General features: G+C 61.7%; 1 protein-coding gene across 1 annotated transcript in view; it reads right to left on the bottom strand.

The window, feature by feature from the left end:
• The window catches only part of SYMPK (symplekin scaffold protein), a 62,008-nt gene that overhangs the window by 19,718 nt on the left and 30,089 nt on the right, over positions 1–12,201 (bottom strand). The window contains exons 13-16 of the mRNA XM_059872483.1: positions 10,908–11,058; positions 5,013–5,248; positions 3,640–3,721; positions 2,618–2,731 (exon numbers count right to left, since the gene is read on the bottom strand). Coding sequence (XP_059728466.1) covers positions 2,618–2,731; positions 3,640–3,721; positions 5,013–5,248; positions 10,908–11,058 — 583 coding nt within the window. The remainder of the gene's footprint in view (positions 1–2,617; positions 2,732–3,639; positions 3,722–5,012; positions 5,249–10,907; positions 11,059–12,201) is intronic.

Raw genomic sequence — 12,201 nt, 5'->3', positions numbered from 1 at the left:
CTGTGCCACCCCTGTGCCACCTGTGCCACCCCTGTGTGCCACCTGCTCCTTCTCGTACATGCGCTTGATGAACTGCAGCGCCTGCTGCCGCACCTGCGCACACCTGTGTCACCTGTGTGCCACCTGGGGGTGTCACCTGGGCACACCTGTGTCACCCCTGTGTCACCAGGGCCACCCCTGTGTGCCACCTGGGCACCCCTGTGTGCCACCTGCTCCTTCTCGTACATGCGCTTGATGAACTGCAGCGCCTGCTGCCGCACCTGCGCACACCTGTGTCACCTGTGTGCCACCTGGGGGTGTCACCTGTGCCATCCCTGTGTCACCTGGGCCACCCCTGTGTGCCAACTGCTCCTTCTCGTACATGCGCTTGATGAACTGCAGCGCCTGCTGCCGCACCTGCGCACACCTGTGTCACCTGGGCACACCTGGAGGTGACACCTGTGCCACCCCTGTGCCATCCCTGTGTCACCTGGGCACACCTGGGCACCCCTGTGTGCCACCTGCTCCTTCTCGTACATGCGCTTGATGAACTGCAGCGCCTGCTGCCGCACCTGCGCACACCTGTGTCACCTGTGTGCCACCTGGGGGTGTCACCTGTGCCACCCCTGTGTCACCTGGGCACACCTGGGCACCCCTGTGTGCCACCTGCTCCTTCTCGTACATGCGCTTGATGAACTGCAGCGCCTGCTGCCGCACCTGCGCACACCTGTGTCACCTGTGTGCCACCTGGGGGTGACACCTGTGCCATCCCTGTGTCACCTGGGCACACCTGGGGGTGACACCTGGGCACACCTGTGTTACCCCTGTGTCACCTGGGCACCCCTGTGTGCCACCTGCTCCTTCTCGTACATGCGCTTGATGAACTGCAGTGCCTGCTGCCGCACCTGCGCACACCTGTGTCACCTGTGTGCCACCTGGGGGTGCCACCTGGGCACACCTGTGTCACACCTGTGTGTCACCTGGGCACCCCTGTGTGCCACCTGCTCCTTCTCGTACATGCGCTTGATGAACTGCAGCGCCTGCTGCCGCACCTGTGCACACCTGTGTCACCTGTGTGCCACCTGGGGGTGTCACCTGTGCCACACCTGTGTCACCTGGGCACCCCTGTGTGTCACCTGTGTTACCTCTGTGTGCCACCTGGGGCACTTCTATCACCTGTGTCACCTGCGCCACACCCGCATCACCTGGGACCCACCAAACCCCCCACCAGGTGTCCCCAACGTCCCCAGGTGTCCCCACCTTGTCCTTCTCGTGGGAGCTGAGGTCCAGCAGCACGTGCAGGTACTGGACCTGCCCCAAACCCCCAGGTGTCCCCAGGTGTCCCAATGTCCCCAGGTGTCCCCAGGTGTCCCCACCTTGTCCTTCTCGTGGGAGCTGAGGTCCAGCAGCACGTGCAGGTACTGGACCTGCCCCAAACCCCCAGGTGTCCCCAGGTGTCCCCAATGTCCCCAGGTGTCCCCAGGTGTCCCCACCTTGTCCTTCTCGTGGGAGCTGAGGTCCAGCAGCACGTGCAGGTACTGGACCTGCCCCAAACCCCACAGGTGTCCCCAATGTCCCCAGGTGTCCCCACTGTCTCCAGGTGCCCCCAGGTGTCCCCAGGTGTCTCCAGTGTCCCCAGGTGTCCCCAGGTGTCCCCACCTTGTCCTTCTCGTGGGAGCTGAGGTCCAGCAGCACGTCCAGGTACTGGACCTGCCCCAAACCCCCAGGTGTCCCCAATGTCCCCAGTGTCCCCAGGTGTCTCCAGTGTCCCCAGGTGTCCCCAGGTGTCCCCACCTTGTCCTTCTCGTGGGAGCTGAGGTCCAGCAGCACGTGCAGGTACTGGAACTGCCCCAAACCCCACAGGTGTCCCCACTGTCCCCAATGTCCCCAGGTGTCCCCAATGTCCCCAGGTGTCCCAATGTCCCCAGGTGTCCCCAGGTGTCCCCACCTTGTCCTTCTCGTGGGAGCTGAGGTCCAGCAGCACGTGCAGGTACTGGACCTGCCCCAAACCCCCAGGTGTCCCCAATGTCCCCAGGTGTCCCCAGGTGTCCCCACTGTCTCCAGGTGTCCCCAGGTGTCCCCAGTGTCCCCACCTTGTCCTTCTCGTGGGAGCTGAGGTCCAGCAGCACGTGCAGGTACTGGACCTGCCCCAAACCCCACAGGTGTCCCCAGTATCCCCAGGTGTCCCCAGGTGTCCCCAGTGTCCCCAGGTGTCCCCAATGTCCCCAGGTGTCCCCAGGTGTCCCCACCTTGTCCTTCTCGTGGGAGCTGAGATCCAGCAGCACGTGCAGGTACTGGACCTGCCCCAAACCCCCAGGTGTCCCCAGGTGTCCCCAGTATCCCCAGGTGTCCCCAGGTGTCCCCACCTTGTCCTTCTCGTGGGAGCTGAGGTCCAGCAGCACGTGCAGGTACTGGACCTGCCCCAAACCCCCAGGTGTCCCCAGGTGTCCCCAGTATCCCCAGGTGTCCCCAGGTGTCCCCACCTTGTCCTTCTCGTGGGAGCTGAGGTCCAGCAGCACGTGCAGGTACTGGAACTGCCCCAAACCCCACAGGTGTCCCCAATGTCCCCAATGTCCCCAGGTGTCCCCACTGTCTCCAGGTGCCCCCAGGTGTCCCCAGGTGTCCCCAGTGTCCCCACCTTGTCCTTCTCGTGGGAGCTGAGGTCCAGCAGCACGTGCAGGTACTGGAACTGCCGCGACGGCCGCTTGAAGATCAGGTCGCGCAAGGTGGACATGCCCAGGTAGGTGCGGCTCTGAGGGGACACCGGGGACACCTGGGGGTCACCACCTCTGGGTGGCACCTGCTCGTCACGTCACCTCCACGTGTCTCCTCGTGTCACCTCCGTGTGTCATCTGCAGGTGTCGCCTTCACCTCCTCACCTGGTGTCACCTCCAGGTGTCACCTCCCCCTTGTCACCTCCATCTCCCCACCTGGTGTCACCTCAGAGCCACACCCCTCCAGAGACACCCCCAGGTGTCCCCTCCGTGTCACCTCCAGCTGTCACCTCCCCGTGCCCACCTGGTGTCACCCCCAGGTGTCATCTCCATGTCTCACCTCCAGCTGTCACCTCCCCACCCACCCTGGCCATGTCACCTTTGTGTGCCACCTCTGTGTGTCCCCCCCAATGTCCCCAGGTGTTCCCCCCCAAAGTCCCCCCAGTGTCCCCCCCTGATGTCCCCAGGTGTCCCCCCCGGTGTCCCCTTGGTGTCCCCCCCGATGTCCCCAGGTGTCACCCCCCATGTCCCCTCTGGCGTCCCCTCCAGTGTCCCTCCCCTGATGTCCCCCTGGTGTCCCCTCCAGTGTCCCTGTGGTGTCCCTCCCCAATCCTCCCCAGTGTCCCCTTGGTGTCCCCTCCAGTGTCCCTGTGGTGTCCCTCCCCAATCCTCCCCAGTGTCCCCTTGGTGTCCCCTCCAGTGTTCCCCTGGTGTCCCTCCCCAATCCCTCCCAGTGCCCCCCACTCCCCAATGTCCCCAGGTGTCCCCCCCCAGGTGTCCCCAGGTGTTCCCAGGTGTCCCCCTGGTGTCCCTCCCCAATCCTCCCCAGTGTCCCCTTGGTGTCCCCTCCAGTGTCCCTCCCCAATCCCTCCCAGCACCCCCCAACCCCCGATGTCCCCCTGCTGTCCCCCCCCAGGTGTCCCCAGGTGTCCCCAGGTGTCCCCACCTCGTCCTCGCAGTACTTGCGGATCACCTCCAGGGCGCTCTCGGTGATCAGCGGCGCCTCCAGCACCACCTTGGTGAAGATCCTGGGGACAGGGACAGCGCCGGTGTCACCGGGCTGGGGACACGCCAGGGGGGGTGGCCCCGGGGCCAGCCTGGGCTTGGTGGCTCTGCTGTCCCCAGAGGTGGCGCTGGTGGCACCAGCTGGGCCCTAAGGGGTCTGTGCCACCCCTGGGGACGCCGTCCTCGTGGCACTGTCCTACACCTGGTGGCACTGTCCTAGACCTGGTGGCACTGGCCCAGTCCCAGTGGGTCTTGATGGTGCCAACCCAGCCCTGGTGTCCCCAACCCAGCCCTGGTGTCCCCAACCCAACCCTGGTGTCCCCATCGCAATCCCAACAGCACCAACTGAACCCTGGTGTCCCCACCCCATCCCCAGTGGTGTCCCCATCCCCGTGTCCCCACCCCAGTGTCCCCACTGGTGTCCCCGGTGCTGTCCCCATCCCCATCCCTGTGTCCCCACCCCAGTGTCCCCACTGGTGTCCCCGTGTCCCGTACCCGTCCCCCTGTCCCCATCCCCATGTCCCCATCCCCGTGTCCCCACCCCGGTGTCCCTGGTGCTATCCCAGTGTCCCGTACTTGTCCCCGTGTCCCTGTCCCCATGTCCACATCCCCATCCCTGTGTCCCCATCCCGTGTCCCCACCCCGTCCCTGCTGGTGTCCCCGGTGCTGTCCCCGTGTCCCATCCCCGTGTCCCATCCCCGTGTCCCACCCTGTGCCCGTTGGTGTCCCCGGTGCTGTCCCCGGTTCTGTCCCTGTGTCCCATCCCCGTGTCCTGTACCCGTCCCCGTGTCCCACCCTGTCCCCGTTGGTGTCCCCGGTGCTGTCCCTGAGTCCCCGTCCCCGTGTCCCACCCTGTCCCCGTTGGTGTCCCTGGTGCTGTCCCTGTGTCCCATACCTGTCCTGGTGTCCCCATCCCCGTTGGTGTCCCCGGTGCTGTCCCTGTGTCCCATCCCCGTGTCCTGTACCCATCCCCGTGTCCCCGTTGGTGTCCCCATTGGTGTCCCCGGTGTTGTCCCCGCTGGTGTCCCCGTTGGTGTCCCCGGTGCTGTCCCTGAGTCCCCACCCCCGTGTCCCACCCTGTCCGCGTTGGTGACCCCGGTGCTGTCCCCGTTGGTGTCCCCGGTAGTGTCCCCGTGTCCCATACCCGTCCCTGTGTCCCACCCTGTCCCTGTGTCCCATCCCCGTGTCCCGTACCCGTCCCTGTGTCCCACCCTGCCCCGTTGGTGTCCCCGGTGCTGTCCCTGAGTCCCCACCCCCGTGTCCCACCCTGTCCCCGGTGCTGTCCCCGGTGCTGTCCCCGGTGCTGTCCCCTACCCGTCCTTCTGGTCGGGTTTCTCCTGCAGCCCGGCCAGCAGCCCGATCAGGCACTCGTCGTAGCGCTCGAGGCCGCCGGCGCCGCCGCGCGCCAGGTGCGCGTTGTACTCCTGGAAGAGCCAGGCGAAGGCCAGGTCCAGGCGGCCCCGCACGTCGTCCAGGATGAAGGAGAGCACCTCGCCCTTGAGGGGCACCTCGAACTGCGTCACCAGCGAGGCCAGGATCTTCACCCGGGCCTAAGGGACACCTGGGGTCACTAGGTGGTCATTCCATGGTCACTCAGTGGTCATTCCATGGTCATTCAAGGGTCAGTCAAGGGTTAATCAAGGGATCAGTCAAGGGTCACTGGAACTGTGTCACCAGCGAGGCCAGGATCTTCACCCGGGCCTAGGGGACATCAGGGGTCACTCGGTGGTCACTCAGTGGTCACTCCATGGTCACTCCATGGTCATTCAAGGGTTAATCAAGGGTCATTCAAGGGTCAGTCAAGGGTCACTGGAACTGCGTCACCAGCGAGGCCAGGATCTTCACCCAGGCCTAAGGGACACCTGGGGTCACTCGGTGGTCACTCAGTGGTCATTCCATAGTCACTACATGGTCATTCAAGGGTTAATCAAGGGATCAGTCAAGGGTCACTCAAGGGGCACCTCGAACTGCGTCACCAGCGAGGCCAGGATCTTCACCTAGGCCTAAGGGACACCTGGGGTCACTCGGTGGTCACTCAGTGGTCACTCCATGGTCAGTCCAGGGACACTCAAGGGTCAGTCAAGGGTCACTGGAACTGCGTCACCAGCGAGGCCAGGATCTTCACCCGGGCCTAGGGGACACCTGGGGTCACTCGGTGGCCATTCCATGGTCACTCAGTGGTCACTCAATGGTTACTCAGTGGTCACTCCATGGTCATTCAAGGGTCAGTCAAGGGTCACTGGAACTGCGTCACCAGCGAGGCCAGGATCTTCACCCGGGCCTAGGGGACATCAGGGGTCACTAGGTGGCCATTCCATGGTCATTCAATGGTTAATCAAGGGTTCATCAAGGGTCACTCAAGGGTCACTGGAACTGCGTCACCAGCGAGGCCAGGATCTTCACCGGGGCCTAAGGGACACCTGGGGTCACTCGGTGGCCATTCCATGGTCATTCCATGGTCACTCCATGGTCATTCAAGGGTCATTCAAGGGTTAATCAAGGGATCAGTCAAGGGTCACTGGAGCTGTGTCACCAGCGAGGCCAGGATCTTCACCCGGGCCTAAGGGACACCTGGGGTCACTCAGTGGTCATTCCATAGTCACTCCATGGTCATTCAAGGGTTAATCAAGGGATCAGTCAAGGGTCACTGGAACTGCGTCACCAGCGAGGCCAGGATCTTTACCTGGGCCTGCGGGGACACCTGGGGTCACTCGGTGGTCATCCCATGGTCACTCCATGGTCACTCCATGGTCATTCAATGGTTAATCAAGGGATCAGTCAAGGGTCACTGGAATGGCGTCACCAGCGAGGCCAGGATCTTCACCCGGGCCTAGGGGACACCTGGGGTCACTCGGTGGCCATTCCATGGTCACTCAGTGGTCACTCAATGGTTACTCAGTGGTCACTCCATGGTCATTCAAGGGTCAGTCAAGGGTCACTGGAACTGCGTCACCAGCGAGGCCAGGATCTTCACCCGGGCCTAGGGGACATCAGGGGTCACTAGGTGGCCATTCCATGGTCATTCAATGGTTAATCAAGGGTTCATCAAGGGTCACTCAAGGGTCACTGGAACTGCGTCACCAGCGAGGCCAGGATCTTCACCGGGGCCTAAGGGACACCTGGGGTCACTCGGTGGCCATTCCATGGTCATTCCATGGTCACTCCATGGTCATTCAAGGGTCATTCAAGGGTTAATCAAGGGATCAGTCAAGGGTCACTGGAGCTGTGTCACCAGCGAGGCCAGGATCTTCACCCGGGCCTAAGGGACACCTGGGGTCACTCAGTGGTCATTCCATAGTCACTCCATGGTCATTCAAGGGTTAATCAAGGGATCAGTCAAGGGTCACTGGAACTGCGTCACCAGCGAGGCCAGGATCTTTACCTGGGCCTGCGGGGACACCTGGGGTCACTCGGTGGTCATCCCATGGTCACTCCATGGTCACTCCATGGTCATTCAATGGTTAATCAAGGGATCAGTCAAGGGTCACTGGAATGGCGTCACCAGCGAGGCCAGGATCTTCACCCGGGCCTAGGGGACACCTGGGGTCACTCGGTGGCCATTCCATGGTCACTCAGTGGTCACTCAATGGTTACTCAGTGGTCACTCCATGGTCATTCAAGGGTCAGTCAAGGGTCACTGGAACTGCGTCACCAGCGAGGCCAGGATCTTCACCCGGGCCTAGGGGACATCAGGGGTCACTAGGTGGCCATTCCATGGTCATTCAATGGTTAATCAAGGGTTCATCAAGGGTCACTCAAGGGTCACTGGAACTGCGTCACCAGCGAGGCCAGGATCTTCACCGGGGCCTAAGGGACACCTGGGGTCACTCGGTGGCCATTCCATGGTCATTCCATGGTCACTCCATGGTCATTCAAGGGTCATTCAAGGGTTAATCAAGGGATCAGTCAAGGGTCACTGGAGCTGTGTCACCAGCGAGGCCAGGATCTTCACCCGGGCCTAAGGGACACCTGGGGTCACTCAGTGGTCATTCCATAGTCACTCCATGGTCATTCAAGGGTTAATCAAGGGATCAGTCAAGGGTCACTGGAACTGCGTCACCAGCGAGGCCAGGATCTTTACCTGGGCCTGCGGGGACACCTGGGGTCACTCGGTGGTCATCCCATGGTCACTCCATGGTCACTCCATGGTCATTCAATGGTTAATCAAGGGATCAGTCAAGGGTCACTGGAATGGCGTCACCAGCGAGGCCAGGATCTTCACCCGGGCCTAGGGGACACCTGGGGTCACTCGGTGGCCATTCCATGGTCACTCAGTGGTCACTCAATGGTTACTCAGTGGTCACTCCATGGTCATTCAAGGGTCAGTCAAGGGTCACTGGAACTGCGTCACCAGCGAGGCCAGGATCTTCACCCGGGCCTAGGGGACATCAGGGGTCACTAGGTGGCCATTCCATGGTCATTCAATGGTTAATCAAGGGTTCATCAAGGGTCACTCAAGGGTCACTGGAACTGCGTCACCAGCGAGGCCAGGATCTTCACCGGGGCCTAAGGGACACCTGGGGTCACTCGGTGGCCATTCCATGGTCATTCCATGGTCACTCCATGGTCATTCAAGGGTCATTCAAGGGTTAATCAAGGGATCAGTCAAGGGTCACTGGAGCTGTGTCACCAGCGAGGCCAGGATCTTCACCCGGGCCTAAGGGACACCTGGGGTCACTCAGTGGTCATTCCATAGTCACTCCATGGTCATTCAAGGGTTAATCAAGGGATCAGTCAAGGGTCACTGGAACTGCGTCACCAGCGAGGCCAGGATCTTTACCTGGGCCTGCGGGGACACCTGGGGTCACTCGGTGGTCATCCCATGGTCACTCCATGGTCACTCCATGGTCATTCAATGGTTAATCAAGGGATCAGTCAAGGGTCACTGGAATGGCGTCACCAGCGAGGCCAGGATCTTCACCCGGGCCTAGGGGACACCTGGGGTCACTCGGTGGCCATTCCATGGTCACTCAGTGGTCACTCAATGGTTACTCAGTGGTCACTCCATGGTCATTCAAGGGTCAGTCAAGGGTCACTGGAACTGCGTCACCAGCGAGGCCAGGATCTTCACCCGGGCCTAGGGGACATCAGGGGTCACTAGGTGGCCATTCCATGGTCATTCAATGGTTAATCAAGGGTTCATCAAGGGTCACTCAAGGGTCACTGGAACTGCGTCACCAGCGAGGCCAGGATCTTCACCGGGGCCTAAGGGACACCTGGGGTCACTCGGTGGCCATTCCATGGTCATTCCATGGTCACTCCATGGTCATTCAAGGGTCATTCAAGGGTTAATCAAGGGATCAGTCAAGGGTCACTGGAGCTGTGTCACCAGCGAGGCCAGGATCTTCACCCGGGCCTAAGGGACACCTGGGGTCACTCAGTGGTCATTCCATAGTCACTCCATGGTCATTCAAGGGTTAATCAAGGGATCAGTCAAGGGTCACTGGAACTGCGTCACCAGCGAGGCCAGGATCTTTACCTGGGCCTGCGGGGACACCTGGGGTCACTCGGTGGTCATCCCATGGTCACTCCATGGTCACTCCATGGTCATTCAATGGTTAATCAAGGGATCAGTCAAGGGTCACTGGAATGGCGTCACCAGCGAGGCCAGGATCTTCACCCGGGCCTAGGGGACACCTGGGGTCACTCGGTGGCCATTCCATGGTCACTCAGTGGTCACTCAATGGTTACTCAGTGGTCACTCCATGGTCATTCAAGGGTCAGTCAAGGGTCACTGGAACTGCGTCACCAGCGAGGCCAGGATCTTCACCCGGGCCTAGGGGACATCAGGGGTCACTAGGTGGCCATTCCATGGTCATTCAATGGTTAATCAAGGGTTCATCAAGGGTCACTCAAGGGTCACTGGAACTGCGTCACCAGCGAGGCCAGGATCTTCACCGGGGCCTAAGGGACACCTGGGGTCACTCGGTGGCCATTCCATGGTCATTCCATGGTCACTCCATGGTCATTCAAGGGTCATTCAAGGGTTAATCAAGGGATCAGTCAAGGGTCACTGGAGCTGTGTCACCAGCGAGGCCAGGATCTTCACCCAGGCCTAGGGGACATCAGGGGTCACTCAGTGGTCATTCCATAGTCACTCCATGGTCATTCAAGGGTTAATCAAGGGATCAGTCAAGGGTCACTGGAACTGCGTCACCAGCGAGGCCAGGATCTTCACCCGGGCCTAAGGGACACCTGGGGTCACTCGGTGGCCATTCCATGGTCACTCAGTGGTCATTCCATGGTCAGTCCATGGTCATCCCATGGTCACTCAGTGGTCACTCCATGGTCACTCGATGGTCACTCAGTGGTCATTCCATGATCATTCCATGGTCATTCCATGGTCACTCAGTGGTCACTCAGTGGTCACTCAGTGGTCACTCCATGGTCACTCCATGGTCATTCAAGGGTTCCCTGGGGGTATTTCCAGGGGAATTCTGGGGGCATCCCTGGGTTGTCCCAGCTGTGCCCAGGTGTGCCCCAGGTGTATCCCAGCTGTGCCCAGCTGTGCCCCAGGTGTATCCCAGATGTGCCCAGCTGTGCCCCAGGTGTATCCCAGATGTGCCCAGGTGCATCCCAGGTGTATCCCAGCTGTACCCAGATGTACCCAGCTGTGCCCACGGTTATCCCAGCTGTATCCTAGCTGTGCCTAGGTGTATCCCACCTGTACCCTAGGTGTGTCCAGGTGTATCCCAGGTGTATCCCAGCTGTGCCCAGGTGTATCCCAGGTGTATCCCAGGTGTATCCCAGCTGTGCCCAGCTGTATCCCAGCTGTACCAAGGTGTGCCCAGGTGTAGCCCAGGTGTATCCCAGATGTGCCCAGGTGTATCCCAGATGTGCCCAGGTGTGCCCCAGCTGTACCCAGGTGTATCGCAGCTGTGCCCAGGGTTATCCTAGCTGTATCCCAGCTGTGCCCAGGTGTATCCTAGATGTGTCCAGGTGTGCCCCAGGTGTATCCCAGCTGTATCCCAGGTGTATCCCAGCTGTACCCAGGTGTATCCCAGCTGTGCCCAGGTATATCCCAGATGTGCCCAGGTGTGCCCCAGGTGTATCCCAGCTGTACCCAGGTGTATCCCATGTGTATTCCATGTGTATCCCAGCTGTGCCCATGTGTATCCCAGGTGTATCCCAGCTGTGCCCAGCTGTATCCCAGGTGTGCCCAGCTGCCCCCAGCTGTACCCCAGGTGTGCCCAGGTGTGCGGCGCGTACCTGGGCGGCGCCGCTGGCCGCCACGGCCCTCTCGGAGCGCAGGATGCGGCGCACGGCGCCGAGCTTCAGCTTCTCCACCTGCACCTCGCTGAGCGGCTTCAGCACGTCGCTGAGGCGGAACACCTTCTTCCGGCCCCCGGCGCCCGCCAGCCTGCCCGGGAACGGGGTCAGCCAGGGGTCAGCCAGGGGTCAGCCAGGTCAGTGGGGTCAGCCAGGGGAATGGGGTCAGTGGGGTCAGCCAGGGGAAGGGGGTCAGTGGGGTCAGCCAGGGGAATGGGGTCAGTGGGGTCAGTGGGGTCAGCCAGGGGAATGGGGTCAGTGGGGTCAGTGGGATCAGTGGGGTCAGTGGGGTCAGCCAGGGGAATGGGGTCAGTGGGGTCAGTGGGGTCAGCCAGGGGAATGGGGTCAGTGGGGTCAGTGGGATCAGTGGGGTCAGTGGGGTCATCCAGGGGAATGGGGTCAGTGGGGTCAGTGGGGTCAGCCAGGGGAATGGGGTCAGTGGGGTCATCCAGGGGAATGGGGTCAGTGGGGTCAGCCAAGGGAATGGGATCATTGGGGTCATCCAGGGGAATGGGGTCATTGGGTCAGTGGGGTCATCTGGGGGAATGGGGTCAGTGGGGTCAGCCAGGGGAATGGGGTCAGCCAGGGGAATGGGGTCATTGGGGTCAGCCAGGGGAATGGGGTCAGTGGGGTCAGTGGGGTCAGCCAGGGGAATGGGGTCAGTGGGGTCATTGGGGTCAGCCAGGGGAATGGGGTCAGTGGGGTCAGCCAGGGGTCAGCCAGGGGTCAGCCAGGTCAGTGGGGGCAGCCAGGGGAATGGGGTCAGTGGGGTCAGCCAGGGGAATGGGGTCAGTGGGGACAGTGGGGTCAGCCAGGGGAATGGGGTCAGTGGGGTCATCCAGGGGAATGGGGTCAGTGGGGTCATCCAGGGGAATGGGGTCAGTGGGGTCATCCAGGGGAATGGGGTCAGTGGGGTCAGCAGGGTCATCCAGGGGAATGGGGTCAGTGGGGTCAGTGGGGTCATCCAGGGGAATGGGGTCAGTGGGGTCAGTGGGGTCAGCCAGGGGAAGGGGGTCAGTGGGGTCAGCAGGGGAATGGGGTCAGTGGGGTCAGTGGGGTCATCCAGGGGAATGGGGTCAGTGGGGTCAGTGGGGTCATTGGGGTCAGCCAAGGGAATGGGGTCAGCCAGGGGAATGGGGTCAGTGGGGTCAGCCAGGGGAATGGGATCATTGGGAATGGGAGTAGGATTCCCCCAAACCCCACACCTTGGGCAGCACTGACCCCACCCCAAACC

The sequence above is a fragment of the Haemorhous mexicanus genome, chromosome 36 (assembly GCF_027477595.1).
Source record: "Haemorhous mexicanus isolate bHaeMex1 chromosome 36, bHaeMex1.pri, whole genome shotgun sequence".
Taxonomy (NCBI): domain Eukaryota; kingdom Metazoa; phylum Chordata; class Aves; order Passeriformes; family Fringillidae; genus Haemorhous; species Haemorhous mexicanus.
Note: the sequence above shows the minus strand (reverse complement) of the source record. Positions and strands in the feature narration are given on the sequence as shown.